The following is a 23,249-nucleotide window of genomic DNA, read 5'->3' as shown; positions in this document are numbered from 1 at the left end:
TTGCTAAGGTTACAAGGCGCCTTGGGGCTGGACTTTTAGGTACTCCCTAGCAGGAGAAAAATATTCCAGAAGACGCCCAGGCCCAAGAGCCCGTAGTGGATTACCCCAACGAGCGACTCTTGCGCAAGGAAACCATGCCCTTAGTCTTTGCTCTGTACCATACGCGGAGCCAGTACCATTTTGGAGGGGTGGACAGGGGCCGCGGGGCTCCGCGGGGCATAAGCTCTACTCCCCGGGGCATCAAAGGCGTCCTTGCAGGCTTGGCAAGATGCCAAGAACGCCACCGAGCCACGGTAACGAGAGTCGGGACTCTTGTCTCTCGGATGTGTGCTCATGACTTTCAAGCGTCGGGTGATTTGTTCAATTTCGCCCACACAGATTGTTTGGTTTGGCGTCAAACGGGTCGGGCTAGATCGTTCGGCCTTCCAACCTGGAGAGCGAGTGTCATCCCTCACATCCCCTCTGGACAGTGTACCGACCCGGGCAGCCGAAGAACTTAGGCGCGTATATGCTGGAGTCGTCAGGATCAAGCATGGATACAACACGATCTTGGTCCCTCCAGAGTTGAAGGTTTGAACATCTGCTTGTTTCGACGTCATGCTTGTATGGTGTCGCTTGTGCGGTTGCCGCAAAAATTCCCCATATTCAAGGTGGATGCGTCCCCCCTTGTAAGCTGTAAACGATTGAAAGTGATGCCGATCGAGGGTTCTGACCCGATGCGTTGGAAGGGGCCTGTTGGAGGAGTACATTATTTCGGATAGCGTATTCATCTGATGCAGTTCGCATAATCTACGGAGTACTTCTACACAGTTGCTGGCGCATCTTACTTGGCTGTCAAGGTCGTGAATTATCTTGAATTCTAGACTTGTGGATATCATCAATGACCATCACGATCTCGTGTTGGACTGATCGCGAGTCGATGTTGTCTCATTCCAAATCTTTGTCCTTATGCTGACGAGTCAGCTGAAGCTCGTTATAGAGCACAAAATCTCTATCGACAATCGGAAGCGCCTCATAATCCCAAGTTCCCTAACGCCAACGCCGACAGTCAACCTTTCGTGTTGGTCTCTCATCCATCGGTTTCAATTATCTTAGCCGTCATCCAATAAGGTCGTTAATATGATATACAATGGTGCGCAGGCATATGCCGCGTGGCAGGCTCCTCGAGCAGCTCTTGTCGACGGAAGGATGTGTGCTTGCCTTGTGGCACCCAGGAGATGTCCTTTCGTCCAAGTGTGCACGTCTGAAAGTGCCGTGCAAATCTCCGTCTCAGTATTGAGACGGTGGCTGGATCCTCAAGATCTGTGTCGTGTGGGCCAGGCCAAGTACATCGACCTGGCACTGGCTTGGATCAAATCTTTGCTCATCTGAGCATTCCAGTAGCTCATCGCCGGACCGAGTGCTCTGCACTTTGTGGGCTTGGTCGTCATTAAGTCGTGCTGAATCCCATCAGGGCGACGACAAGGGCTCACGAATGTAAGCGGTGAAGGCGATTGTGTTGAGTGAAATGTCGTTTGGTTGGAGGAAGGTCTCTCTTCGGTTGCTCCTTTTCGTCCTTTTCCTTTTCCTTCAGACCCTTCTTCTTGTCCTCGTCCTTTTTATCATCGTCCTTCTTGGGCTCTTCTTTCTTCTCGTCGGCTTTGCCAGCGTCTTTTTTCTCGTCTTCCTTCTTCTTATCCTGATTTTTCTTCTCGTCCACTTTCTTGCCCTCGTCCTTTTTGTCGTCTACCTTCTTTTCATCCTTTTTCTCTTCATCCTTCTTCTCGTCTGCCTTTGTGTCCTCGGCCTTCTTCTCGTCCTCCTTCTTAATCTCCTCCTTTTTGTCATCCTCCTTCTTATCGTCCTCTTTGGGTTCGGCCTCTGGGTCTGCATCGAGGTCAAGGTCTTCATCGCCTTCAAGATCAGGAATTCCATCCTCATCATCCTCGCTAAGCTCTTCAAAGATATCATCTCCTTCGAAATCCGCCAGCTCCTCCTCTTCCTCTTCCTCCTCCTGATGAATCTTGTACAACAATTCGTTGTTTGGATCCATTGTCTCTTCTTCATCTTTGGGATTTGTGATTTCTTGGGCAGTCTCCGTGTAATTGAGAGCGGCTTCGACCAGGCAGCCGCGGATGTCATCCCCGACCCACGAAGACAACATATTCATAAGGTCGGAGTCGGCACCTTTGAAGGGTCCATCCTGGCTGAACAGGGTTTTGAATTGAGGCAAATTCTGCACAAATTTGAGGATGCCCTCCACTCGAGCCACCTGAACCGTCTCGTCGTTGACGCTGAATGTAATGCTCATGATGTCCTGTCCAGCAGAAGTATCCCAATGTGCAATACTGTTTGGAATTAGGATTCTGCCCTTTCCACAGCGATCGTCTTCTGGTCCTAGTTCTAAGATCGAGTTCCCGAAGTCGAGCGATTCCGAAGCGAACGCCATGTGGAATTGATCGCCAATCATGACCATGACCACGAACTCCGGTCGATAGAAGGATCCATCGCAATGCCGTTCAATGTTGGTTCGGGGGAATGACGCATATACTCTTACTCGAGGGTCGACTCTCATGTGTGCCGGAATCGGCACAGGCACGAAATTCGTACCGCCACGCAGACTCCCGTGCTCCTCTCGATGCTGATTTGCAAAATTCTCCGGAACCTCCTGCTCATATACGATCTCACAGTCTCCACACCGGAGGTGGCACTTGAGAATCTTCAAAGGCTTGAAGGAATAAATGAAGTGGATGTACTCATTTTCCTTGCGGACCACTGGCGTGGCTTTGAGAAGAAGTTTCGCGCTCTTGCTCACCGGCTTAATTGGTTCTTCCTGGGGCACAAAGAATGGTGCCCAATTCTTTTCGGTGAATTGACGTTCGGTGTCGCGGATGGTGAGGATAGTCGAGAAGTTAGAGAACGGACGAAAGATATACATGGCTCGTTTCCAATCTGATCTTTTGCCAATCATGTTGAAGATTATGACGGGTTCGGCCCCTTCAACACCGTCCTCCAGGATGATTCGAGGATCCTCGGGACCATATAGACTTCCGTCTTGTTCCCACTGAGCAGGCACGTCGAAAACCAATGGGAAGTTGAATGTCTTTTCTCCCCAGGTGATATTGTAGTTGTCCAGGTGTTCCCAATCCTTGTTCAAAAGCTGGCCTCTCAGAAAACTCATTTTTGGTACCGATCGGACTCGAGTTGGGCAAAAAATGACTCGAGTCACCGAGAGATAGACTTCTTGTTCCGGCAACCACACACTGGATCCCGACAGACGGGCCCAAGTCTTGTCCACAATATCAGTCACCTTCAAATTGGGGTCGTTCATCATATCATCAGGGTAGTCGACGATGGGATGCGAGTCGAGTGACATGGCAATCTGCTGGATGTCGTCCGTCAAGAAGAAGCTCTTTTGGACGCCGACGGTCGAATTGTATTTGAGTGCGTCGCAAGATCGTTTGCCTGGCATACCAGTGTTGACGAAACCCGGAATCTGCATCGGCTCGAAGGGACCCCATTGGAGATAGTAATCTGAGGTCGAATGCTGGGCCTACGAATGGCCACGTTAGCGACATCCAGTCTCGACTGGCAATTGACCACGGTCGAGCTTACCTCTCTATAAATTCTGGGCACTGGCACCTCCGGGAAAAACGACGACTCGAAGAAGACAAACAATAAAAGGGTCGCAACAGCAAAAATGCCTAGTCTCTGAATCCGAGCGGGAGCCGAGAATCGCTCAAACACAGGAGAAGCCATGTTGCCAGCAACGCCGTCGTCTGTCTGTGTCGTCCTGTAGCGAAATCAGGTACGAGAACGCAGCGTGGGAGAGACCACGGGCGTTTTGGGATGCGATACATTATATCGACACCCAAGTCATTCATCAAGGGAGACCCCCACCAAACGCCTGGTTCCATTTGATGTTTGGCAGGGCAGTCCATTCTCTGGCCCACAATCCATTCTTGGACCCACAATCCAGCCTCGCTTTGGAGGCGGCAGGCGTCCTACAGGCATGACGGAGGATTAGGGGTTGTCGCGCTGGTAGCATTATTGGTTTCCGGGCGGAGTCGGTGGTGCGATAGCTGGGGGAGATCCATTCCGTAAGGGCACGAGGATTGTCTTTCAAGCAAAGCTGTCAAGCAAACGCGGAAATTACCCCTGTTGGTAATCGCATGTGCAGCATACGATTTGCGATTTGCGAGCTGGCCTACGGAGTAGAGTCTCCTGTCGTTGGCAATGGGCCTGATGTCGGAAAATATTCACCTTATCTGGGCCTTTTTACTGGATCCCAGAGGCCTTGGGCTTTGGTCTTGACCTATTCGAGCAGCCTGAGACACGCTATCCTGGTCGATCTAACTGCCCTGTTGCCCGGCACTGACCCAGGCGTCATTCTACATGGGTAGAGATTATTTCTGATAAGACCATTGCACCAAAATCTGTCACTGCACGGAGTATATCTATATGTAGATCATCTAGAACATGCACCTCAGCCACCCATGACTGTACCTGAGAATGAACAATAATCCTCTTGATTTACGTTGTCTTTCCATAGTTCACCACCTTGTCGCAGGTAGAAACGAAGCAATTGATCCTCAAACCCCCTTTTCTGAACGCGCCAGCTTGCCAATACAATTGACGTGCACGAGACCTGTCAAAGGCATTGTCAACGATGAAGCTCAGTCAAGTGACAGGTATGAAGTTTAGGGGAGAAGTGCCGGCCTGCCACCCCCAAAAATATGGCCATCGGAGCAATCGGCTGACGGAAGTCTGCTTGGCCGGGTTCCTGCGTTAAGCGCATGTGGCTGCAAGCAAGTGTGCGTCTGGACCAGGGTGGTTTGCGCCGAAATTGACCAATCTAGACCTGAGATAGAGAAAGCTGTTCAAGGAACGAAATATGTTGTGTGGCGTCCTAGTCCCTAGCAGCTGATGGATAATGATGCCATAGAAGACTGGTGAATCGTCATGAAGTCTCAGGTAGGTCCTGTCGCAGCAGAATGTCTCTGACCTCCTTACGTGCCTCTGATTGACAGATGCTATCCATACTCCGTAAGAGGGCTGGGTTTAGAGCGCCTCGGCACTGTCAATCTGCACCAGTCAGTTTTCACGCGTCCCTACTCGTCTGGGTATTATCTTTTGTTTAGATCTAAACTTTGTTGGCTGTCCATCTTTGAACAAACTCCTCACTTGCGATAAGCCCGAGCTGCACTCTCTGCGCCACCCGTCTGGTGCTCTGGTGCGGCACAGACCGTAGATTCTTCATCTTCCTCGAGGGTCAAAAATCCCACTGGAGGGCTAACAAAAGGAGAGCATACGAGTACACTTTCGTACCCACAGGGTCAGAAACGGAGGCCAGTGGAGCTGTTCGCACTCCCACACCATGCTACGGCGCAAACACCACAGCCACTGACTTGCAATGTCTAAGGAGGCTTCCACGAGCCCTCGACCAAGATAACTCAAAGTCAGTCACTATCTCGTTGTATCCATCCACACAAAGCTGTGCTAGTGTCTCGAGAGGTCTTCGGATGTGTCAACATTCATTGACAGCCATGACATTCTCCTGAAGACATTAGCAACGGTGACATTGCCCAAAGCGCTCTAAGTACGACTGTTAGAAGTATATTTTGTAACATGATTGACGTCTTGCCCTGTAGATCCGAGACTGAAACCGCGCACCTCATACTCCGTATGCATCCCTTGCTTATCGCATTTGCCTTTTTGTCTACTGGAAGTCCTTGCTCGACTTCCGACTTGGCTACCTCAACAAGCATTATTTGTCGCTGTAGAAAGCAGTGGGTGAAGGGTGACTTGTCTTATAACAAGACAATATCATGGCCCTCGCTTGATGAGAGTGGCGTCACGTGTCTCTTCTCCCTCCACGCCTTAGAGTGCAAACCTCATTGGTCAGGTTGGTACGCGCAGTGGTCATGGTCTCGGAGTAAACCACGGTAGAACGATTGACAGTTCGAAATAAATCATATTGACCTTTTCAATACATAACAGCCTATAAGAGCTCGACCCGCCACTCACAATGGGAATGAGTCAGTATCCTAGGCTCTGATGGCAATCTAGTTGCAACTTGCAATGACAATCTCGGCGCCTGGCTGATATTGAAGTTCTTCCTAGGATCCCCAACAGATTCAATCTGGTCGCAAATTCCTCCGACAATCATACAACTCTGGATCTCTAGACCTTCTCCTGCCTTGTCTGACTGTCCACAACCTCGACTTGAGTAGAGTGGCCTGCAGCAGCAGCCTTTTCTTCCAAGATTCGATCACGCTCGAGTTGCTCGCTTGCCTCGGCATGTCGTTGGCCATGGAGACCGATCTTGTACCATGGAAGTCTGAAGAGCGAATCCATGCTTTCAAGACTTCGGCCACTAGTCTCGGGAATGAATAACCAGGCCCAGATGCCTCCGAGAATGGTGATCGCTGTGAAGAACCAGAATGTTCCACTGGGCGACAAGCCGCCAGAGGAGGTAGGGAGCAGCATGCTCGGCACGGCTCGTGAGTTGCCGTATTGGTTGACTGTCATATACGATATCGTATTAGTTTATATGGACTCTCAAAGGTGTTGAGCTCGTTAGCTTTAGCAGGGACTTACCGAAATGGAAACACATGACCATGGAACTGCAAATGGCGCGAATTCTGAGAGGATAGATTTCGGCGTTCAGAAGGTATTGAATCGAGTTCCATCCCATTGCCCATCCGAAACCACTGAGGTATATCATGACAATGGCACCGGTACTGGCGTGCTTCTGAGATGGAGTGAACTCGGTGTCTTCGTCGATATTAGGCACAGCTGTCAAGAAAGCTGCCACATAACACATCGAAAGTGCCTGGAGACCGATGCCGATGGCCAAAGATCGTTTTCGACCAATGGTGTCAACAAGGAACAGAGCGCAAGAAATGGCTGCGACGAATTTGACAACGCCAAAGATGGCAGTCGCAAAAAGCTGTATACTTTGTCAGCATTGTGATCTTTGCAGAGACCGAGTCGACGTTAAGAGAGAACTCAGTCGACTTACCTTCTCATTCTGGCCTTTGGTTCCAAGTAAGGCGAACATATCTGGAGCGTAGATAGTAATGCTCTGGGCTCCTGACCATTGACTGAGTAGTTGAGTACCAAGACCAAGGTACACCCGGTAGAAATTGTTGGGCATAAGGAAGATTTCGCGGAGATAGCCCTTGACTCCCTGGCCCATTGTTGCTTCTTGTTCCTCCTCGAGCTGTTTCTTGATACCATTGATTTCAGAGACGACGTATTCGTCAGTAGTAGGCAGACCTCGCACTCGTGCCAGATTGATGATAGCATGCTCATCGTGGCCCTTTTTGATCAAGAACCGGGGAGATTCATAGTTGAAGAATGACAAGATGAGGATGAGTCCGGCGAACATGAGATGAAGAGAAGTTGGGACAAGCCAAGATGTCGACGTGTTCTTGTTGATATGCAAGCTGCTTCCCCAAGAAGCAAAGTACGCCAGCTATGCTCAGGAGTCAGTGGGGAGCATAATTGTGGTTTTGTGGATACTAACCATGATTCCGATATACACGGATCCTGCAAATACACATGTACAGAGTCCACGCACCGCTTTGGGCGAGATTTCTGAGATGTATACGGGGGCGATGACAGTAGTCTGGCCTATTCCGAGCCCAGCGATGAAGCGAGACGCGTATACTTGTCCTAGACGACCACCATTTGTCATGAAAAGAATGATTCCAAAGATCCATAAGGCGCAAAGTTGACGCGTTGCCCAAAGACGGCCGATGCGATCAGCTAAAACAAATGCACTGCGGTTTGGGTATCACGTCAGTGAATGAAAAGAAAATCGCAAAGCTTGTACTTCACTCACATCAAAGCACCACCAACGCTGCCGATCTGGACCATAGCGGAGACATTGCCTTTGACGTTGGCATATGCAGTCTCACCAAGCTCGTCAAAGTGGAGCAATTCCTGGAAGTTTTTGGAATTAAAAGTACCTTGGGAGAGAGTCAGAGTCACAAGATATATTCATTGTTTGCACGGGAGTGGTACCAGAGATCAAGCCTTCATCGATCCCACGAGCGGCGCCCATGATACCAAAGGAGAAGACTGCAAACCATAGTCGCCAATTGAGAACCTCGCGGGGTTCATCTGCGAGGGTCTGGTTGAGTCGAAAACTGGAACGAGATTAGGGTGCTAGTCCGAGCGAGAAGTGGTCGAGATCTTACATGTTAAGAGGCTTTCCTCCACCACCCATGGCTGCGAAAGAAAGAGTCGAGAGTGTGCTTTGATTCTAGGAGGGCCGAAAATCCGCAAGGGCTTAATGGGCCAGCAGTAGAAATTGTGCTACGTTAGTTGCAGTGAAACAAGCCCGTAGTTTTTGATAGTAGTGGTTTCAAAGCACCATGGTTCTACTCGGTGTCTTTAAATACTTGGAACATCCTGAACCGGAGACCACCACCGACGGGAAGCAGGATGATCAGTGGCCCTCCCATTGGAAAAAAAACATCCTTCATCCCGACCGTCGGATGTTTTCATCTTACAGGGAATCGATGTACGGAGTACAATGCTTCGAGGTTGCGAAACTCTAGTGGAAATGCGGAGGACGAGCCAATCCCCAGATGGAGGCCGTCGCTGCCAAGGCAAATGGATTCTCGTGATGCAGGAAGAAGCTCAAAGAAGCTCCACAAGCTTGCTGGGCAACACGCGGGTGATGGTATTTGGCGCGACGGGGCATGGGGGATGCTGGTCGGAGTCCTAAATCGATGGATGGCAAATGCTTCTGAGTGGCCAATTCGCCGGCCTCGACACCGACGAAAGCATGTTGAATGTAACTTCACTACCTAACTCGCCAAAGTCACACAATCACATGAATGCTCTTGTCTTGTTGGGCTGCAGATCCCCGCATCTGCCAAGATACAATGACGGAGCAGGCGTCGCATTGATCGACGTCCCTCTATTATTTGTTGTGTTAGCACTGGTGATGACGAGCGTCATAGTCTTTCGAAAAGAAGTATAGGGAGTGCATTTCCTCGACCACGATCACAATGAAGGAGGCTCTCGCTCAAGACGAGAACTACACATGCGATGCTGCCGTCGCAAAGGGTCGGGAAAACATGTTGCTTCGTGAACGTGAACGAGCGGACATGCGGTCCGGAACTCAAGTCTCCGAATTGACACATTTTCAAAAGCCGACGTCGTCCCACAGCTAGCGTACTAACGGCTGAAAAGGTCAGCTCAGTTGCCGCAACTCAACATTCAACTGGACATGTCGCTTATACACTTGTGTGCGCCCGGGGATTTATCGTTGTGTCGGAATTTGTCGTCAGCAATTCACCGGCCATAGCATCCTCCGTAAGCTGGACTATTATGCTCGGTCAGGGGAAGTGAACGATGACCAGGGGTGTTGATTTGCCTCTATCTCTAGAAGAAGTGTGTTCTAATTAGGCTTGTTCGCTTCGACATTTCCCTCGCCTCTGATTTGTAGATGCCTGCGTATATAGACTACGGAGTATTTATGTGGGCAACTCCGTGGAGTTTGAATCTTGATTCAGGTGTGAGAGAGGAAATAACTTGTCCGTAAGAGTTCAATAGCGCCCGTGAACGCTTGCATATGTCAGCGGCATGTGATATTGCTTGTCCGGAACATCCAACTGGTGTATTGCCAAACATCTACTTAGACCAATCCAACCTACCTTAGACTGAATACTACAATCCCCCACGTCTGACTGTCGTTCAAAGTTGCAAGGCCATCTCGTAGCGGCCTAGCATGGACAAGGCAATGCGCAGGACCCTGGCTACGGCAATTGGGATACCAGGTATATCGATTTTTACATACATATACTGGAGTAGTCAGGCTGTTCTCGGGACTTCAATGCACCGAACCTGCTAATAAGAGGCGATATGCAGGCCACTTTGGATACCACGGATCCCTAAGCGACCAACAAAGGCACACAGTGGCCCTATGTCAATTGCCGGCGGCAAAATATAGGTCCGATTAAGCTGGCCTTTTGTCGTTGTACTACATCTCCACCCTCAAGGCAATAATACATACCGTATTGATATCCCAACACCGTCAAATGGAGAAGCCTTTCGCCGAAAAATATCTGGGCCAATATCCAAATGTAGTATATTGTCGAGCAGACCAATATTGATTCTTTATCATGTGGCGACAATCGTACATCTTTGTCAGAGTTTACTTGTCCAGACTGTACAGTCTACCTTGACTAGACAAGCTACTTTGCAACATGGATGGGTTTGCTCATATCGTGACAAGGTCTACAGGTTGCTCTTTGAGCCGACCACCTTGATTGCAGCGCGACCGTTGCTCAAGACAACCTTGCCTTCCACCTCGGTGACGAATCTGATTTCTTCGAATCCTTCCTTGTCGACCTCTCCAGTCCTCCACATCTTGATGACAATCTTGACGCCTGGCTTGACTGGCGCGGCAAATCGAGCTTGGAAGTCTTTGATGTTGGCTGGGTCGCTGCCTCCAAATACCTTCAAGAGTGCATGAGCAGATGCGTTCCAGCTGAACAGACCGTGCATGATGGCTCCTCCGAAGCCCATCTTCTGACCGGGCTCGGGAGTGGCATGGAGTGGGTTGTAGTCGCCGTTGAGTCTATGATTGACCATCATGTCAGGTTAGATACAGACTCACTCGACTAAAAGAGGACGAGAGTCTCAAGACTTGCTTACCGGTACAGATGGGCACTGTCGGGTGTCAATTGGACCTCGTACACCTTATCAGGGCTGCTCTCCCGGCCCTTTGGTGGGGGGAAGTTGACGGTCGCAGGTCCCTTGGGTCCTCCCCAACCTCCCTGTCCGACAAAGAATCCACTGCCCACAGCACGTGTGTAGACCTCGTCTGTCTCTTTATCGACCAGAAGTTGCTCTGTCTCCACGACCGTTCCTGGCTTGCCCTTGTCATAAACACCTAGCACCTTGGACCGGAGCTCGAACTTGCGTCCTTCCGAGCTGGTGGGGAGAGGCTTGAGGAATTCGATCCTGCGTTGGCCATCGAGGACTCGGCGAGAATCTAGCTTGGGCACTCCTGGAATGGGGTTCGACTCTTGTGCGGCGTAAAAGTCAATCACCTCTTGGGTGGTCTTCTTGAAGGCTATGAAATCTTAGCATCAAAGTGCCACCGCTCACACTGATTCCTTGGGGCACTCACGGAGGATGATCGAGTAGGTTGGGAAAACAGCGAACTTGGGGTGCAATTCCTGGAAAAAACCACATCAGCATATATTCATAGTCTTCCTTGTCATTTGGAAGCATGCATACATAGATAAAGTGTAGTTCGTCCTTTGCATCGGCACCAATGCTGACGGCGAAGAGCAATACATCTCTCTTCAACCACGACACCTCGGTGCGAGGATACTCAAAACCAACACCTGGATCGGGCATGATGACCAATTACTGTTGAGCAGATGTGATGACGAGTGAAAAGATGGAAGCAGTCCTGCAATTCTGGAACAACGAAGAGGTCACAATTAAGCATGAAATTTGTTTAGTATGCACGCCTCGGATGTCAACGATTCACACGACCCGGTAAATGGATCGGTTTGGATCTCTTTAAGTCGAGCTTCCTCCAGTACTCTGTATCCGAAGAACCAGTGCCTGTTTTGGTTGCGGGGGAGCCGATGCCGAGGTACTTTTTTCATCCTTCAGTTGCCCGCATCTTGGACTTCTTGTGATTACTTTTGGTGTCTCGGTCTTTTGTCCCAATCTGGTCGGGTTTTGGCGGCTCTACCAAAGTCTCCGGGTTCTCCGACTTACCGACAACTCCATATGTCTGAATACCCAGTGTGTATGATGAGTGTTTGATGCGGTGACTTGCAAGGAGATAAGAAGTGTACCTGCTATCTCACGCGGCACAACTCCTTCCCTTCTCTACGAGCTTAAGAGTCTGTTCAGTCTCACAATGTGCATTACAAGATTAACCTCGATGGCCACATCTCATCGTCAACTCGTGGGGTATCTATCCTTCCGTTCGGACGGGGTTCTTCAAGTTTGGCTTACACCCTGGGTCTGAGCGCATGCAGCTGCAGCTGTAGAAGCCCATTTCCTTACTCCCTTGTCCTTGCTTGCTCGCAATATTATGCAGACAAGTTGGAATCTCTCTCACGGGCGATCCAGGGATGGAATCAGCTAACTGTGCAGCTGCAAAGTCAACTGCAACACAGCATAGCACATATAGAGCCGCGTGCGAGCCCGAACACATGGGGATTTGCATCTGGTGCGCGGATGGACATGCTGCAGGGTAATGGAAACCTCCTCAAGCAAGGGTGCAAGGTCCCACCCAAGTCATCGAGCGCTTCAGATGTCCATGCTCGAAGATCTCAGCACTGGTGGCGGTGGTGATGATGCTTGCCTGTTCCAATGCTATACATACAGCCTGGGACGAGCCAAGCCATGCAAGATGGGACGGACAATTGGTCGTGGCAAGCACTGCCCCTCTCCTCCGTCACTAGCACATGCGATACTCGCATGAGCCAGCCGCCATTCGTGTTGGATCCTCGGTGCTCAGCTCGTAGTCGATCTTGATGTCCAGGTCTCGTCGGTTCTTGTCGTTGGGTTTGTTGGACAAAAATCCTCGCACATGTTCGCCTTCTTCCACAGTCAAGACATCTCGGAGGTAGAAGACAGTCTGTTTCCAGTGCGTATACTTGGTGTGTGGTCCAGTGGAGAAGCGGATCGGCTTGTGGCATGCCTGGAAGTCAATATCAAACCAGGCAATGACTGCGTGAATGAAGTCGTTGCGCTGCACTCGCAGCGAGAACGGCTCGGAGAAAGCCAGGTCTTCCACCTTGACCGTGTTGAGGTCGATGTTGAACACGGGACATGGATCTGTCACCAGCGCTTTCAACTCCACCGTGTCCACCAATGGCTCTGTCAGCGCGCTCTCCTTCATTGGCGAATAGTCAAAGCCGTAAACGTTGTCCCAGACTACAAATGGTCAGTTGTGATCGCACTGCTTCCTAGACACCCTGCTTACATCCAATCTTGTCGTCCTTGTATTCGCCATCCTCAATGGCAGCCATGTAGATGGTCGCCTTATCCGGAAAGATCTTACCACCTTGGATGAGATACTGGTCTCGAGCATAGAGCACCGTGTCCAACATGCTCTCATACAGGAGGAAGTAACCCATCCACTCGGAGATGATGATGTCCACCTTGCCGTTATTGAGGTGCTGCTGGGGCAACTCGACTTCCTCCATCTTTCCTTGTAACAATGTAATCTTTTGGGAAAGGCCGTTGGCATCGACAATCAATTTGGCCTTGTTAATGATACTCGACATATCGACTCCAATGACGTGTCTTGCCCCCGCTCTTGCGGCGAACCTGGATTGCGGTGAGGCTGGGATTTCGCCAGAGTCGGGTTTGGGTTAAATCTTACATGCTGAGGATTCCCGTACCGCATCCAACATCAAGCACAACCTTGTCTTTGAACAAGTGCTTGTTTTGGTAAATCGAGTCTCGGTAAGATCGTGTCCGCACCTCATCTTTCTGTTGACATTGTTAGTGGAATGTCCCGCCCAACCACACAAGCAGAGGTTCCATACCAGCATCTCTTCATGAATTCCGTGATGATCGTAGCTGCAAGGTGTCAACAGTAGTCCCACGCGCCCTACACCACTCATACCTTGTAAAGTATCGGACCTCGGAGTGTTCCAGGCCTGCCATTCTCTCTTCAGTGGTCATCGCAGCCAGATCGGCGACGGAGGGGTTGGGTTTTGAACCATTCATGTTTTCGAGTGTAAAGGGTGGTGATTGACCAAACTGGACCAGAGGAATGTGCTTGAATCAAAGTACAGACTGTCCGCGCTCACTGAGAGGAGGCCTTGCGCAAGACTGGAACTGCAAAGGAAAGTCCAAAAAAGACTTTTGAATCTACTGAGGCAGAAATATTTCACATGCGCACGGTGACCCGTTGACACCCACCGTATTTTAGCCTTTCGACGGTCACACCTCTACGGCGAAACACACAGTTAATATGACAAAAAATGTTACAATTTGACCTACGGTTGGGGAATATCTGACTGCGCCAGTAAAAGTGAGCTCAACATTCATAATTTACTCGAATTGTATTTGAAAAACACTCGACCTTCCTTATATCACGATGAATCTCTCACAGAACTAAGATTTACAAAACCGGCCAAAAATGAAAATGCAAAAACAGTGGAGCAGCGGAGATTCGAACTCCGGGCCTCTCGCAGGCTTAAGATGCAAAGCGAGCGCTCTACCCCTGAGCTACAACCCCAGAAGACGCCTTATCCGACGTTAATTTTAGCCGTAGTGTAATATATAAAAGCCAAAAATCTGGCCCCTAGACACGTGCTCTCGGTCGTAACTTTCCATTCCATCAGTGTCATACAACCTTCCTTGGATCAAACTTTCGATTGACGTGACACAACATCTGATCACAAAATTCTCCTCCAGCAGCCACGTATCTTCTCATTTCTGCCTCTGCGTTTTCGACCCCAGATCCCGAGGAAACCATCACGTCAGCCACCTAAAATCAGGATCGACTTGTCAATGGATAACCTGAGCGGAACTTGCCAGTGGCCTAAGGTATGACAGAGCCAATCACCCCGAAAAGCAAACTGTCGGTCTTTTCTTCTGTTGGTAAGGGCACTAGTTGGGGGCCTTCCCGCTGAGTAATAATACGAGAGACCAAAAACCTGCTGTCAAAAGGTAGCTTACCTCAATCAACGGTCGACGGGCCTGATATCAACTGTGTGGAGCATAAACCACTCCGGCACCAACACAAATAACTAGATCACCGATCTACTCATCGACTCAGTTGTCATTCTTCGATCTGCTAAAGAACACTGGGTTCTCTAGCATCGACTCCAGACTGTGTCTTAATGTCATTAAGCTACAAGCAGCTTGAAGCCCCCGAGGCTCGACTCCACGCTAGGCACGCAGCACCCCATGTCCCGCACACCACCCGGGGTTTCTTGCTACGCATAATTAGCCGAACACAAATGCAAATCTCGAGCAGTCGTTGATTCCGGACACCGACAAACTGCGCTCTAGCATCAAGTCACTCTCGGCCACGGTCCTTTTTCGATCCATTGTTGTTCGCTAGCGATATAAAGTCTTCCTCCTCAGTATACAATCGGTTACTCGGTCCGATAAGAGACAAGGACTGACCATCGATCCTATGCCGCCATGGAATCGTGGACTTGAGCATTACAAGCATAATCCTGCCGCACATGTGCCTGGGGGACTGCGGGGGCCAACCTCGCACAACAGTCTAAAAGTCCGAAAGGCCACCCACTGGCTAACATTCCTCACATCAGCCAGCCTGGTGAACATATTTCCAGCATCATCTTCGACATAATGGCAAATTCGTCAAACTCAGAGCTCCAAGCAACGGCGACCCTCGTTCAAAGACGAAAGAGGTCGCATACAAAGTCTGTTTTGCGTAGCCGGTATCGTGGGTATTGTTTCAGTTGGCGTCTTGCCGACAATGGAGAGAGACGATATGTTGCAGCGGACCAGAGCACATTGGTCAACGAAACGGTCCAAGAGACAGAAAGTTTGCCCTCACCTTCAGCCCAATTGACGCTCAATCCGCTTCCCGAGACTGTGGATAATACAACAAAGTCAGCTTTGCAATATTGTCAGTCGCCCTTGTACTGATGTTTTCGAACTTCGACTAACGATCTTGTAGTTATTCGCGACCTTATCCCTACTTTTAGCCGCAGGAATGGCCATCATCGACTTGGTGTCGACCAAAGCCTTCTCCACGAACTGCTGCCAAAGATGCTCCATCGGAAGCTTCTTCTAGAATCAATTGCATTGATGACGAGTGCCATCCAAGTCGTATACTACTCAGCCCACAAGAACGATGGTCAATTCGTAGACCGTCAGTTGCTCAAGCTCTATCCCATGGTGAGGGCCGAACTCTCCGACTCAGAGCGCATTGATGCCGCCGAAACGCTCGTATGGAGTCTGACTGCGATTTGTAGCACACTGGTGAGCGCGTCCACATAGTAGCATAGAAGCTTCAAAAACTAACAAGTCCCACCCAGTACATCCAACGCCGCGCAGCAGACTCGGCCATCCATGTTCGTGCCTTGTCCACACTCCTAGACACTTCGCTCAAGCAGAAGAAACCCATCAATCCCTTCATTGTACAGCAAGCTAGAGCGTAAGTGCACCCGGCCCCACAGGGTTCTGTGTCCAGTCTCTAAGGAGAGCTAGATTTATTGGCTACCAGCGAGCAGTTGGCGCCGCAGCCGCTCTCGTGGACCAATATAGCGGAAAGCCAAAACCACGCCTCCCTTTGCCCACTAATTCCGCCTTTGATCCGTTGATTTTGTTACCACGCGGCTTCAGAGAAATGACTTTGGTCGGCCTTCTCTGTGCCGATTGTGTACAGGTGCTCCTCTGGGTGTCCACTCAGGAGCCCTTGTTTCTAGACTCTGACAGCACCGCAGCTACTGATGATAAAATCTACATGTATCAGGCATGCTGTCTTTTCATGCTCCAAAACGCAAGAGACCGCTCGCACCACGAGAAGCTGATCGTCCAAGCTACCATGGCATACCTTACTTTCTTGAGCGGTAATTTCAATACTTGTTTTGTCACCAATTGCTTCATGCAGATCTACTCGAAGCGGGTCTGTATGGCCCCTGTACAAGAGGGCGAGCCCGTCTTGGTGGCCTGGGTTGCTTGCATCACCCGAGCGGTTTATGGTCCTGGCAACTTCACTTGGGCCTATTCGGAACGCTTGTTGATGACACTTTCTCCAACAGATCGTGCTTCGGTTGAATCGGGCGACTGGTTGCCTCAATTTCTTGATTTCTTCTGGCATCCTTCCTTGACCGTCGCACTTCGAGAGAGTCAATCCGCCGGTTCACAGCTCGGTAATCGCTAATGGTCCTCGGTGTGGTAGTCAAACGCCACAGAACTCACCAACAACGATACCCCTTGCTGATCTCGCAGCTAGCTGGGATGGCCCAAGGAGCCTTCAAGTCCTAGGTCTCCTAGAAGCCAGGTACCTACAGGGTCCAAGTCGCTCCAGGAATAGCCGTACTGCTGATCAGGAAAATTCTCTCCTACGTTGGGATACAACATTGGATCATGCTGGTCGAAAGGTAGACTGGCCTGCGGCATCGTAATGAAATCATTACCAAGTATGCTTTCATTAGGCCTCGAGCCATGAGCAAAGGAGGGGTTCTTCGGCGCGGTGCCAATATCTCCGTTCTGGTTCGGGGTGTGATTCGCGCCGTCATCTGATATGTGCGGCACACTGACTCCGAGCAAATGCCATTGACGACATATCTCGGGGCCGAACTCGGTGAAGAAGGGCAAGGATTCATCGGGCACTGGCGCAGGTCTTGTAGAGAGTTGGGGTTGTCGCGCGACAGTCTTTCTAGCTGCATTCAAGGACCTCAGGGCTTCTGAAGCAGAGCCCCACCTGTCTGATAGAGACTGCAAGGAGAGCGACAGAATTTGATATTCAGCCTCTGCAGCATCCTCCAGACCTGGGTATCGATAGCCGGACATCTGTGACAGCCCCGCCGCAAGAGCATAGAAGGCAAACACAGGCCCAAGGAAGCGAAGCTCGTCCCTCGACAAAAAGTCCTCGAACAAACCTGCAAGGAAGGAAGAGGCTACCATTGATGCTGTGGATGCTGAGGCGCTCGGACCTTCTGTCCGATGCAGAACCAGCACAGTCACAAAATAAACGACGGCCAGCTGGCGAGACTTGAAGTTGTAGGGATTTAGCGATCTGTTGTCGGCGCGAGAGAAGACCCGCAGCTCTGACGGAAGTTCCCTAATCCAACGGTACAAGGCATTCTCAAAGTTTTTTCGGTCTTCGGGAAAAAATCTCTTGCGGCGACGGAATTCGGTGACTTCTCCCAAGAGCGCACAAATGCCGCAATATGCCACAAAAATGTGGGCATCCGTGTTCTTGACTGGGAAGTCATTGATCGTGGGGGGGAGGACATTGCTGTCCTTCAGGTTGATGGTTCGCGGGCGGCCAACGCCTACGGATATGACGTTGTCTCTCAGCTATTCTCTAGATTAGCAAGCAATGCAGTGAACTATACAAGGGCTAGGTCATCATACCACCAAAGTCCACCAGACTCGGCGTCGCAGCAGCCTGCCGGGCGCTGTGGGCGAGGGTTCTTTATGTAGACCGATCTGGTATGCCAGACCTGCCCCAATACGAACCCAGAATGCGCTGGTACTGGCAGATAGCTGCTCTGGTCCAGTGGGGTTCCACCAATGTAAGAGCAAGACGGAGATGAGAGCGATGATTGGGTTCTTTTCGTGGCCAGCAAAGAAAAGCGACTTTGCCCGTTGGTAGTAGTCTCCAGAAGTGGCGCCTACCACAGCCTTTGAAGAAACTCTGCTGCCTGCGAGAAAGACGGCTTGCTGGAGCAAAATGGAGGGGCCGTGATTCGCTTGATCGTCGAGCCACCTTCGATCGACAATGGGCATCCACGGCAAACAATGCTCGAGAAATTTGTCGACAAGACTGAGTCTGATCGATCGCGGGGGTAGATCGAAGGCTTTGTACAAGCGAAGGACTTGCATGTCGGTCTCAGACAGGCCGTGGGTGTCCTCATTCGCGTCTGGCTTGACCAAGGCCTTTTCGGCATTGACGTGGATGCTGTTGTCCAGATAGGCGTCTCGATCGACATAGCTTTCTGCCAGGGGTGGGGTGCCAGCCTCGTTGACATGTTGCACATGAGACTCGACCTGTGATGTTTCGTGATGGATCGAGTCGAGATGATCTACCGATGAGCTTTGCTGCTCCAGCTGATGAAGTGGACTGTTTGTGCTCTGCTCGCCTAGAAAAGGGATTGCTGCACCATGTGGTGATGGGTCGTGATATGGCCTGGGGGTATATGACAGTCGTGATGATCGATATTCTGAGGGTGGTGATGGACTCAGGTTGTAGCGTTTGCGCTTCCTTTTATGAGGCCTAGTCGCGTTTAGAATCGAAAATCAGGGTCTCCCTTGAGCTGCTAGACTCACCGACACGGCAGGTCTGCGATCCTGCAGTTTGTACATGGCGGATGATCTGCATCAAGATCACATTTGATCTTTTCGCGGGTTTGGAGTCAGCTGACCTCCACTAAGAAACATATACCATCCATCTCCACCTACCTTTTTCTTATGGCAGATTGAGCACGCCTGTGCTGATTTTGGTCGAGGACTCATTGTATTTTTTGGGGTGTCGTAAAAGGGCGTTTGTCAAATAAATCAATAGTTAAGCCAATTTCACATTGTTGACATTGACCTTGTTGCTCAGCCGAATGACGGTCGGCAACAGTCGAGCTCTCGAATTCTTCCACCTAGATAGATGATTAGTCAGGTCATAACCATTGGCGGCTGGACTGCTCCATGCGACCGAGTGAGCTCATGAGACTTGTTTGATATAGTGGAGATGTGGTGAAATGGAAATCTTCTCGTTGGTCACGAAGTTTAATGAAGTTCGTCTCGGTCTTGATTTGTTGATGCGAAAGCAAAAAGATGCCGGAAATCTTGAACAGTCACGTGGGCATTCGTGTAACCTGCCCTTTTTATCGATCGGCCTGAACTCCCACAATATTTACATTACCTAAGGGTCGACAGTAACGTAACAGTGCTTAGTTACCTAGAGTGTCCCTGTACCTACTGGTAATTACATCGTGAATGAGTATGTGTGTCGATCTTTAGAAAGCGAAGATGGGTTGGTGGACAGAGCGGATCAATAATTGTTCGACCAAATTTGAAGGAGGGATTATAGGAGATATTCTTCACGTACACTTGTACCCCGAACCTGCTTGGACCGTCGGGCACCAAACGTCAATCCTGGCGCCTGGGTTCAAAGCCCGAAAGCCCTATGGCCCCTATAACAATAGCCCGAGGTCCCCCTACCTACTCTCGATCGTATGCTCCTCACCCTCCAAACCCCGCTGTCCACGTGACTCCGCGGCTCTTTGAACTTTACTCAATCAGACTTCGACTCCTGTTCCTCGTCCTCGTCCTCGTCCACTCGTGCCACTTAACGCACAGACGACCCTCCACCATTACTCTCTGTTCACCGAGCTGGCTGTCTATCACTGTCTCCACAGTTGTTGGTGCCAGACCCACGTACGCGACTCGACCGTTCCGTCCCTAATAACCTCCATCATTTTGACACATGGACTCTTGACCCTCCCGGTCGACAGCAGACACTGCATACCAGACCTTAGCCTTGTCTACCGTGGCTTCATGCAGGGCTGAAATGCAATCCTCCATCATATGAGAGGACTACACTCTCCCCCGTCTCCCTCCTCCCGACATGAACCCGGTATCAACATCTCTGGACTGCGCAACAGACCATGGATCGTCCAGATCCTGTCCAAGACACCACCTCTCCTCCTTCCACCCCCTCTACCCCAAGAAAGCTTCCCAGTGATCTCCCGACTTCTCTTGATGACCGTCGTCCCCTCCCCAGCTATGGCGGGGAAACCGAGTTCTACGATGGCTGGCAAGGTCGGGACCCCTCTTGATGTTACTCCTATTCTCTCCCAGGTATCGTCCCAAGCAATCAACTTACATTGTTCGCAATGACAGGTTCATCCCAATACATCACTGCTCCCACCCCTGCGAAACCCCTCACCTTTGACCTACACCTAGACACCCCGGCCTATGATGACGAAGAGACCTTTGCCAGGATACAGGATGGCGAGTCTCGTTTAATGGAAATGGTTGCCGCTCAAGCCCACCATCGAGAAGACGGTAGCCCCGGCCAAGATGAAGACGCAATAGCCACGGATGATGCCCTTTCCCACGAAGAGAAACAGGAAATACTACAAAAAAGTCTTAACATGGCTGCCAGCAACGGTGATGTCGCTCGGATTCGGAAGCTTGTTGGTGGTCGCGCAAAGCAATTTGTAGACGTCAACAAGCCAGACGAAGAGGGAACAGTACCCTTGATCTACGCCAGCTGCTTTGGACACTTTGAGGTTGTGGCTGCTCTGTTGGACGCCGGTGCCGTTGTCGACAGGCAAGATCGCAACCAGTGGAGCGCTCTTATGTGGGCCATGACCAATCGACATAAACAAATCTCGAAACTACTCCTGGACCATGGCGCAGATCCTGATATCAGATCTTCCTCCGGCGGCACCGCACTCGACTTTGTACAACCAGGTTCCGACTTTTCCCATTTTCTAAACGAGAACGGCTATCACTTTGGCAGCTCTAACTTGGAGGATGACTTCTATAACTCGGGCTTTTCGCAAGACCGCTTCGAAGAGGAGATGGCAGAGAACGAGATGAAACGAAGAATGTTGATGCAGGAGAGTGCCACCAACCTCGAGGTCGATCTGTCTACCCTCGGCTTCGATGAGAACATCGATGTGAGTGTTTGTTGTCTTTTCGTCATTTCCTTCCACTAATCCTCCCCAGTCACCCACCGACCTCGACTGCGATGAGGAAGAGGAGTTTGTTTGGGATCGATGCGTCGGAGACCAAATGTTTGTGTTCCAGAATGACCAGCTAGACGGCATCTTCGACCTGATCATTACAAATATGACCCCCCAACGCTCGCCGTCGCAGAAACCCGTCCCGGCAAACCTGATTTTCCTCATGGCTCGTTATGCACACTATCACATGACACCCTCGCTATTGGAAGACGTCTTGACCCAGGCCATGGATCGTATAAATGATGTGATAGAAAGGTATCAGTGGGATATGACAATGCTGGCCTTCTGGGTATCGAATTCCACATTGCTGCTGCATTATCTCAAAAAGGACGCCGGATTGGTGCAGGCAACTTCAAAATACCAGCTTGAACTGGCTGAGCTGATCAACGAGATTTTCATTCTGATCATTAGGGATGCAGAAAGAAGAATGAACAAGGTTCTTGATGTGGCAATGCTGGATCACGAAACAATCCCTGGTTTGGACGACATCGCTTTCCAGGGCGAATGGAAGGTCTTTAAATCAAAACCAAAGGCCAAGGAAGAAGACCCCGACAAAAGGTTTCGCCCTCCTTCACCTAAGAAGCGCGCTCAGACCTCACCTCGAAACATCACGTCCTTGTTGTCATCGACGCTCTTCGTCCTTGATCTGTACGACGTTCATTCGGTCATCACCAGCCAGATCCTTGCGCAGCTCCTTTATTGGATAGGCGCCGAGCTCTTTAACCGTGTCATGACCACGAGGAAATATCTCTCGAGAACAAAGGCCATGCAGATCCGCATGAACCTCTCGGTTATCGAAGAATGGGCTCGATCCAACAATCGACAACCAGAGCACTACGAAAACGGATCAGCGACCTCGACTGGCGAGACGACTGTTGACGCCGCCAGACGACATCTCGCGCCCATCATCCAGCTGCTTCAATGGCTTCAATGTTTCAGTTCTCTGGGTGATGATCACGACTCGTTGGTGGGGACTCTGGTTCAACTGCAAAGACTGTCGCCCACCCAACTGATCAGTGCTGTCAAAAATTATCGTGCAGAAGTCGGGGAGAGAAGCTTGCCAAAGATCCACATGAAGTTTCTGGTCCAACTCCAGAAGGGCGAACAGACTCTGATAAGGCGGCCTCTGACGCCTATACCAGATTCAACAGATTCCGGCGCAGCGACGCCCGTCAAGCCAAATGGCTCTGAGACAGCAGGGGCGACAGCACAGAATACTCCGGGCCAATCTACTCTTTCGGTGACCTCGCCGGTGGAGCAAGATACGGATTCACCTACCAAGCGGAATGCACTGACACTGGATCAATCTTTGATGTTGCCATTCTCACTTCCGACTTCCACAGACATGCTGATCTCGTACGGAGCGGGAATCGGAGGGATGAACCGCGAACGAGCCAGAAAATATATTCCAACGGTGCCAACGGAGGTTCTGAGCAAGCTCAATCTTGATAACGAGCCCACGAGCCATCGAAGAGATGGGAGCATTTCCACCCTAGGGACCTCCAGCCACGGTTGGCAAAGTAGTGCCTATTGATCTGGCATATCTGAAATGACGACTTATAAGCTTGATTCATGATGTGATTATGGATGCGCTCAGAGCGAACACAGTATATATGGAGGAATGTCGTTAGGAATGTTGTTAACCCGAGTTCAAATCAAGTAGAAGGCAATACTCTGGCAAGCAGCGTTCAGCGATGCATACTGAAATGACAAAAATTTTCGGGTTTTCATCTTGTCATGCATCTACTAGGCTTGACTAGGGCTCTAAATGTCAACGGTCGTTAACGGTCACACGGTAGTTGAACCATATGGAGTTCGAGTGTACAGCAATTTCATGAATGCAGAATGGGGATAAAAGGTGGTGTC

The 23,249-nt window shown here is 50.4% G+C and overlaps 7 protein-coding genes and 1 non-coding gene across 12 annotated transcripts; 2 read left to right on the top strand and 6 right to left on the bottom strand.

Annotated features, from left to right (window-relative positions):
* Positions 1–140: 140 nt before the first annotated feature.
* PV10_02594 (uncharacterized protein) lies at positions 141–599 on the bottom strand (the record flags this gene model as incomplete). The annotated part of the gene is made up of 1 exon (XM_016366929.1): positions 141–599. One exon carries the CDS (start codon positions 597–599, stop codon positions 141–143), a length of 459 nt encoding a protein of 152 aa, XP_016226447.1.
* A 268-nt stretch (positions 600–867) lies between these two features.
* PV10_02593 (uncharacterized protein) lies at positions 868–3,821 on the bottom strand. The gene is made up of 2 exons (XM_016366928.1): positions 3,595–3,821; positions 868–3,532 (listed from the first exon to the last, which is right to left on the bottom strand). Exons 1-2 carry the CDS (start codon positions 3,736–3,738, stop codon positions 1,469–1,471), a joined length of 2,208 nt encoding a protein of 735 aa, XP_016226446.1. The 5' UTR covers positions 3,739–3,821; the 3' UTR covers positions 868–1,468.
* Positions 3,822–10,087: 6,266 nt separating this feature from the next.
* Positions 10,088–11,397, bottom strand: PV10_02592 (uncharacterized protein). Its single transcript, XM_016366927.1, has 4 exons — positions 11,245–11,397; positions 11,135–11,183; positions 10,657–11,077; positions 10,088–10,579 (listed from the first exon to the last, which is right to left on the bottom strand). Exons 1-4 carry the CDS (start codon positions 11,365–11,367, stop codon positions 10,237–10,239), a joined length of 936 nt encoding a protein of 311 aa, XP_016226445.1. The 5' UTR covers positions 11,368–11,397; the 3' UTR covers positions 10,088–10,236.
* An 86-nt stretch (positions 11,398–11,483) lies between these two features.
* Positions 11,484–13,819, bottom strand: PV10_02591. Of its 3 annotated transcripts, XM_016366924.1 has the most exons (5): positions 13,607–13,819; positions 13,527–13,560; positions 13,361–13,470; positions 12,959–13,305; positions 11,484–12,909 (listed from the first exon to the last, which is right to left on the bottom strand). In XM_016366924.1, the coding sequence occupies exons 1-5, from the start codon at positions 13,708–13,710 to the stop codon at positions 12,431–12,433; spliced, it is 1,074 nt and encodes a 357-aa protein (XP_016226442.1). In that variant the 5' UTR covers positions 13,711–13,819; the 3' UTR covers positions 11,484–12,430. The 3 variants fall into 3 exon arrangements, with proteins under 3 accessions (XP_016226442.1, XP_016226443.1, XP_016226444.1); XM_016366925.1 differs by having other exon boundaries at positions 13,527–13,819; XM_016366926.1 differs by having other exon boundaries at positions 12,959–13,470.
* Positions 13,820–14,143: 324 nt separating this feature from the next.
* PV10_02590 lies at positions 14,144–14,224 on the bottom strand. Its single transcript has one exon. It is a non-coding gene; the product is annotated as a tRNA-Ala (tRNA).
* Positions 14,225–14,405: 181 nt separating this feature from the next.
* On the top strand, positions 14,406–18,560 carry PV10_02589. 2 transcript variants are annotated; one of them, XM_016366922.1, is made up of 4 exons: positions 14,406–15,592; positions 15,644–15,948; positions 16,005–16,123; positions 16,177–18,560. In XM_016366922.1, the coding sequence occupies exons 1-4, from the start codon at positions 15,310–15,312 to the stop codon at positions 16,850–16,852; spliced, it is 1,383 nt and encodes a 460-aa protein (XP_016226440.1). In that variant the 5' UTR covers positions 14,406–15,309; the 3' UTR covers positions 16,853–18,560. The 2 variants fall into 2 exon arrangements, with proteins under 2 accessions (XP_016226440.1, XP_016226441.1); XM_016366923.1 differs by having other exon boundaries at positions 16,005–18,560.
* Positions 15,872–19,689, bottom strand: PV10_02588 (uncharacterized protein). Its single transcript, XM_016366921.1, has 4 exons — positions 19,099–19,689; positions 18,967–19,034; positions 18,052–18,913; positions 15,872–17,994 (listed from the first exon to the last, which is right to left on the bottom strand). Exons 1-4 carry the CDS (start codon positions 19,150–19,152, stop codon positions 16,921–16,923), a joined length of 2,058 nt encoding a protein of 685 aa, XP_016226439.1. The 5' UTR covers positions 19,153–19,689; the 3' UTR covers positions 15,872–16,920.
* Positions 19,690–19,877: 188 nt separating this feature from the next.
* PV10_02587 lies at positions 19,878–23,249 on the top strand. Of its 2 annotated transcripts, XM_016366919.1 has the most exons (3): positions 19,878–20,451; positions 20,533–21,317; positions 21,367–23,249. In XM_016366919.1, the coding sequence occupies exons 1-3, from the start codon at positions 20,298–20,300 to the stop codon at positions 22,915–22,917; spliced, it is 2,490 nt and encodes an 829-aa protein (XP_016226437.1). In that variant the 5' UTR covers positions 19,878–20,297; the 3' UTR covers positions 22,918–23,249. The 2 variants fall into 2 exon arrangements, with proteins under 2 accessions (XP_016226437.1, XP_016226438.1); XM_016366920.1 differs by having other exon boundaries at positions 19,878–21,317.

Source organism: Exophiala mesophila (genome assembly GCF_000836275.1).
Source record: "Exophiala mesophila strain CBS 40295 unplaced genomic scaffold supercont1.2, whole genome shotgun sequence".
Lineage (NCBI taxonomy): Eukaryota > Fungi > Ascomycota > Eurotiomycetes > Chaetothyriales > Herpotrichiellaceae > Exophiala > Exophiala mesophila.
The sequence above is the reverse complement of the archived record's forward strand: the minus strand, read 5'-3'. Positions and strand labels throughout refer to the sequence as shown.

What these genes read in the sequence shown, in the direction of transcription:
- PV10_02592 (XM_016366927.1), bottom strand. Translation starts at nt 11,367, where the DNA reads ATGCCCGATCCAGGTGTTGGTTTTGAGTATCCTCGCACCGAGGTGTCG. An exon ending in ACGAACTACACTTTATCTAT is followed by an intron (nt 11,184 to 11,244) that starts GTATGCATGCTT and finishes GGTTTTTTCCAG; the next exon opens with GAATTGCACCCCAAGTTCGC. An exon ending in GACAGTGCCCATCTGTACCG is followed by an intron (nt 10,580 to 10,656) that starts GTAAGCAAGTCT and finishes GGTCAATCATAG; the next exon opens with ACTCAACGGCGACTACAACC.
- PV10_02589 (XM_016366922.1), top strand. Translation starts at nt 15,310, where the DNA reads ATGGCAAATTCGTCAAACTCAGAGCTCCAAGCAACGGCGACCCTCGTT. An exon ending in AAAGTCAGCTTTGCAATATT is followed by an intron (nt 15,593 to 15,643) that starts GTCAGTCGCCCT and finishes ACGATCTTGTAG; the next exon opens with TTATTCGCGACCTTATCCCT. An exon ending in ATTGTACAGCAAGCTAGAGC is followed by an intron (nt 16,124 to 16,176) that starts GTAAGTGCACCC and finishes AAGGAGAGCTAG; the next exon opens with ATTTATTGGCTACCAGCGAG.
- PV10_02587 (XM_016366919.1), top strand. Translation starts at nt 20,298, where the DNA reads ATGGATCGTCCAGATCCTGTCCAAGACACCACCTCTCCTCCTTCCACC. An exon ending in GTTCTACGATGGCTGGCAAG is followed by an intron (nt 20,452 to 20,532) that starts GTCGGGACCCCT and finishes TCGCAATGACAG; the next exon opens with GTTCATCCCAATACATCACT. An exon ending in GCTTCGATGAGAACATCGAT is followed by an intron (nt 21,318 to 21,366) that starts GTGAGTGTTTGT and finishes AATCCTCCCCAG; the next exon opens with TCACCCACCGACCTCGACTG.
- PV10_02593 (XM_016366928.1), bottom strand. Translation starts at nt 3,738, where the DNA reads ATGGCTTCTCCTGTGTTTGAGCGATTCTCGGCTCCCGCTCGGATTCAG. An exon ending in TGCCCAGAATTTATAGAGAG is followed by an intron (nt 3,533 to 3,594) that starts GTAAGCTCGACC and finishes GGCCATTCGTAG; the next exon opens with GCCCAGCATTCGACCTCAGA.
- PV10_02591 (XM_016366924.1), bottom strand. Translation starts at nt 13,710, where the DNA reads ATGAATGGTTCAAAACCCAACCCCTCCGTCGCCGATCTGGCTGCGATG. An exon ending in GAATTCATGAAGAGATGCTG is followed by an intron (nt 13,471 to 13,526) that starts GTATGGAACCTC and finishes CAATGTCAACAG; the next exon opens with AAAGATGAGGTGCGGACACG. An exon ending in GGTACGGGAATCCTCAGCAT is followed by an intron (nt 13,306 to 13,360) that starts GTAAGATTTAAC and finishes ACCGCAATCCAG; the next exon opens with GTTCGCCGCAAGAGCGGGGG.
- PV10_02588 (XM_016366921.1), bottom strand. Translation starts at nt 19,152, where the DNA reads ATGAGTCCTCGACCAAAATCAGCACAGGCGTGCTCAATCTGCCATAAG. An exon ending in CAATCTGCCATAAGAAAAAG is followed by an intron (nt 19,035 to 19,098) that starts GTAGGTGGAGAT and finishes ACCCGCGAAAAG; the next exon opens with ATCAAATGTGATCTTGATGC. An exon ending in GAGTCTGGTGGACTTTGGTG is followed by an intron (nt 17,995 to 18,051) that starts GTATGATGACCT and finishes TCTAGAGAATAG; the next exon opens with CTGAGAGACAACGTCATATC.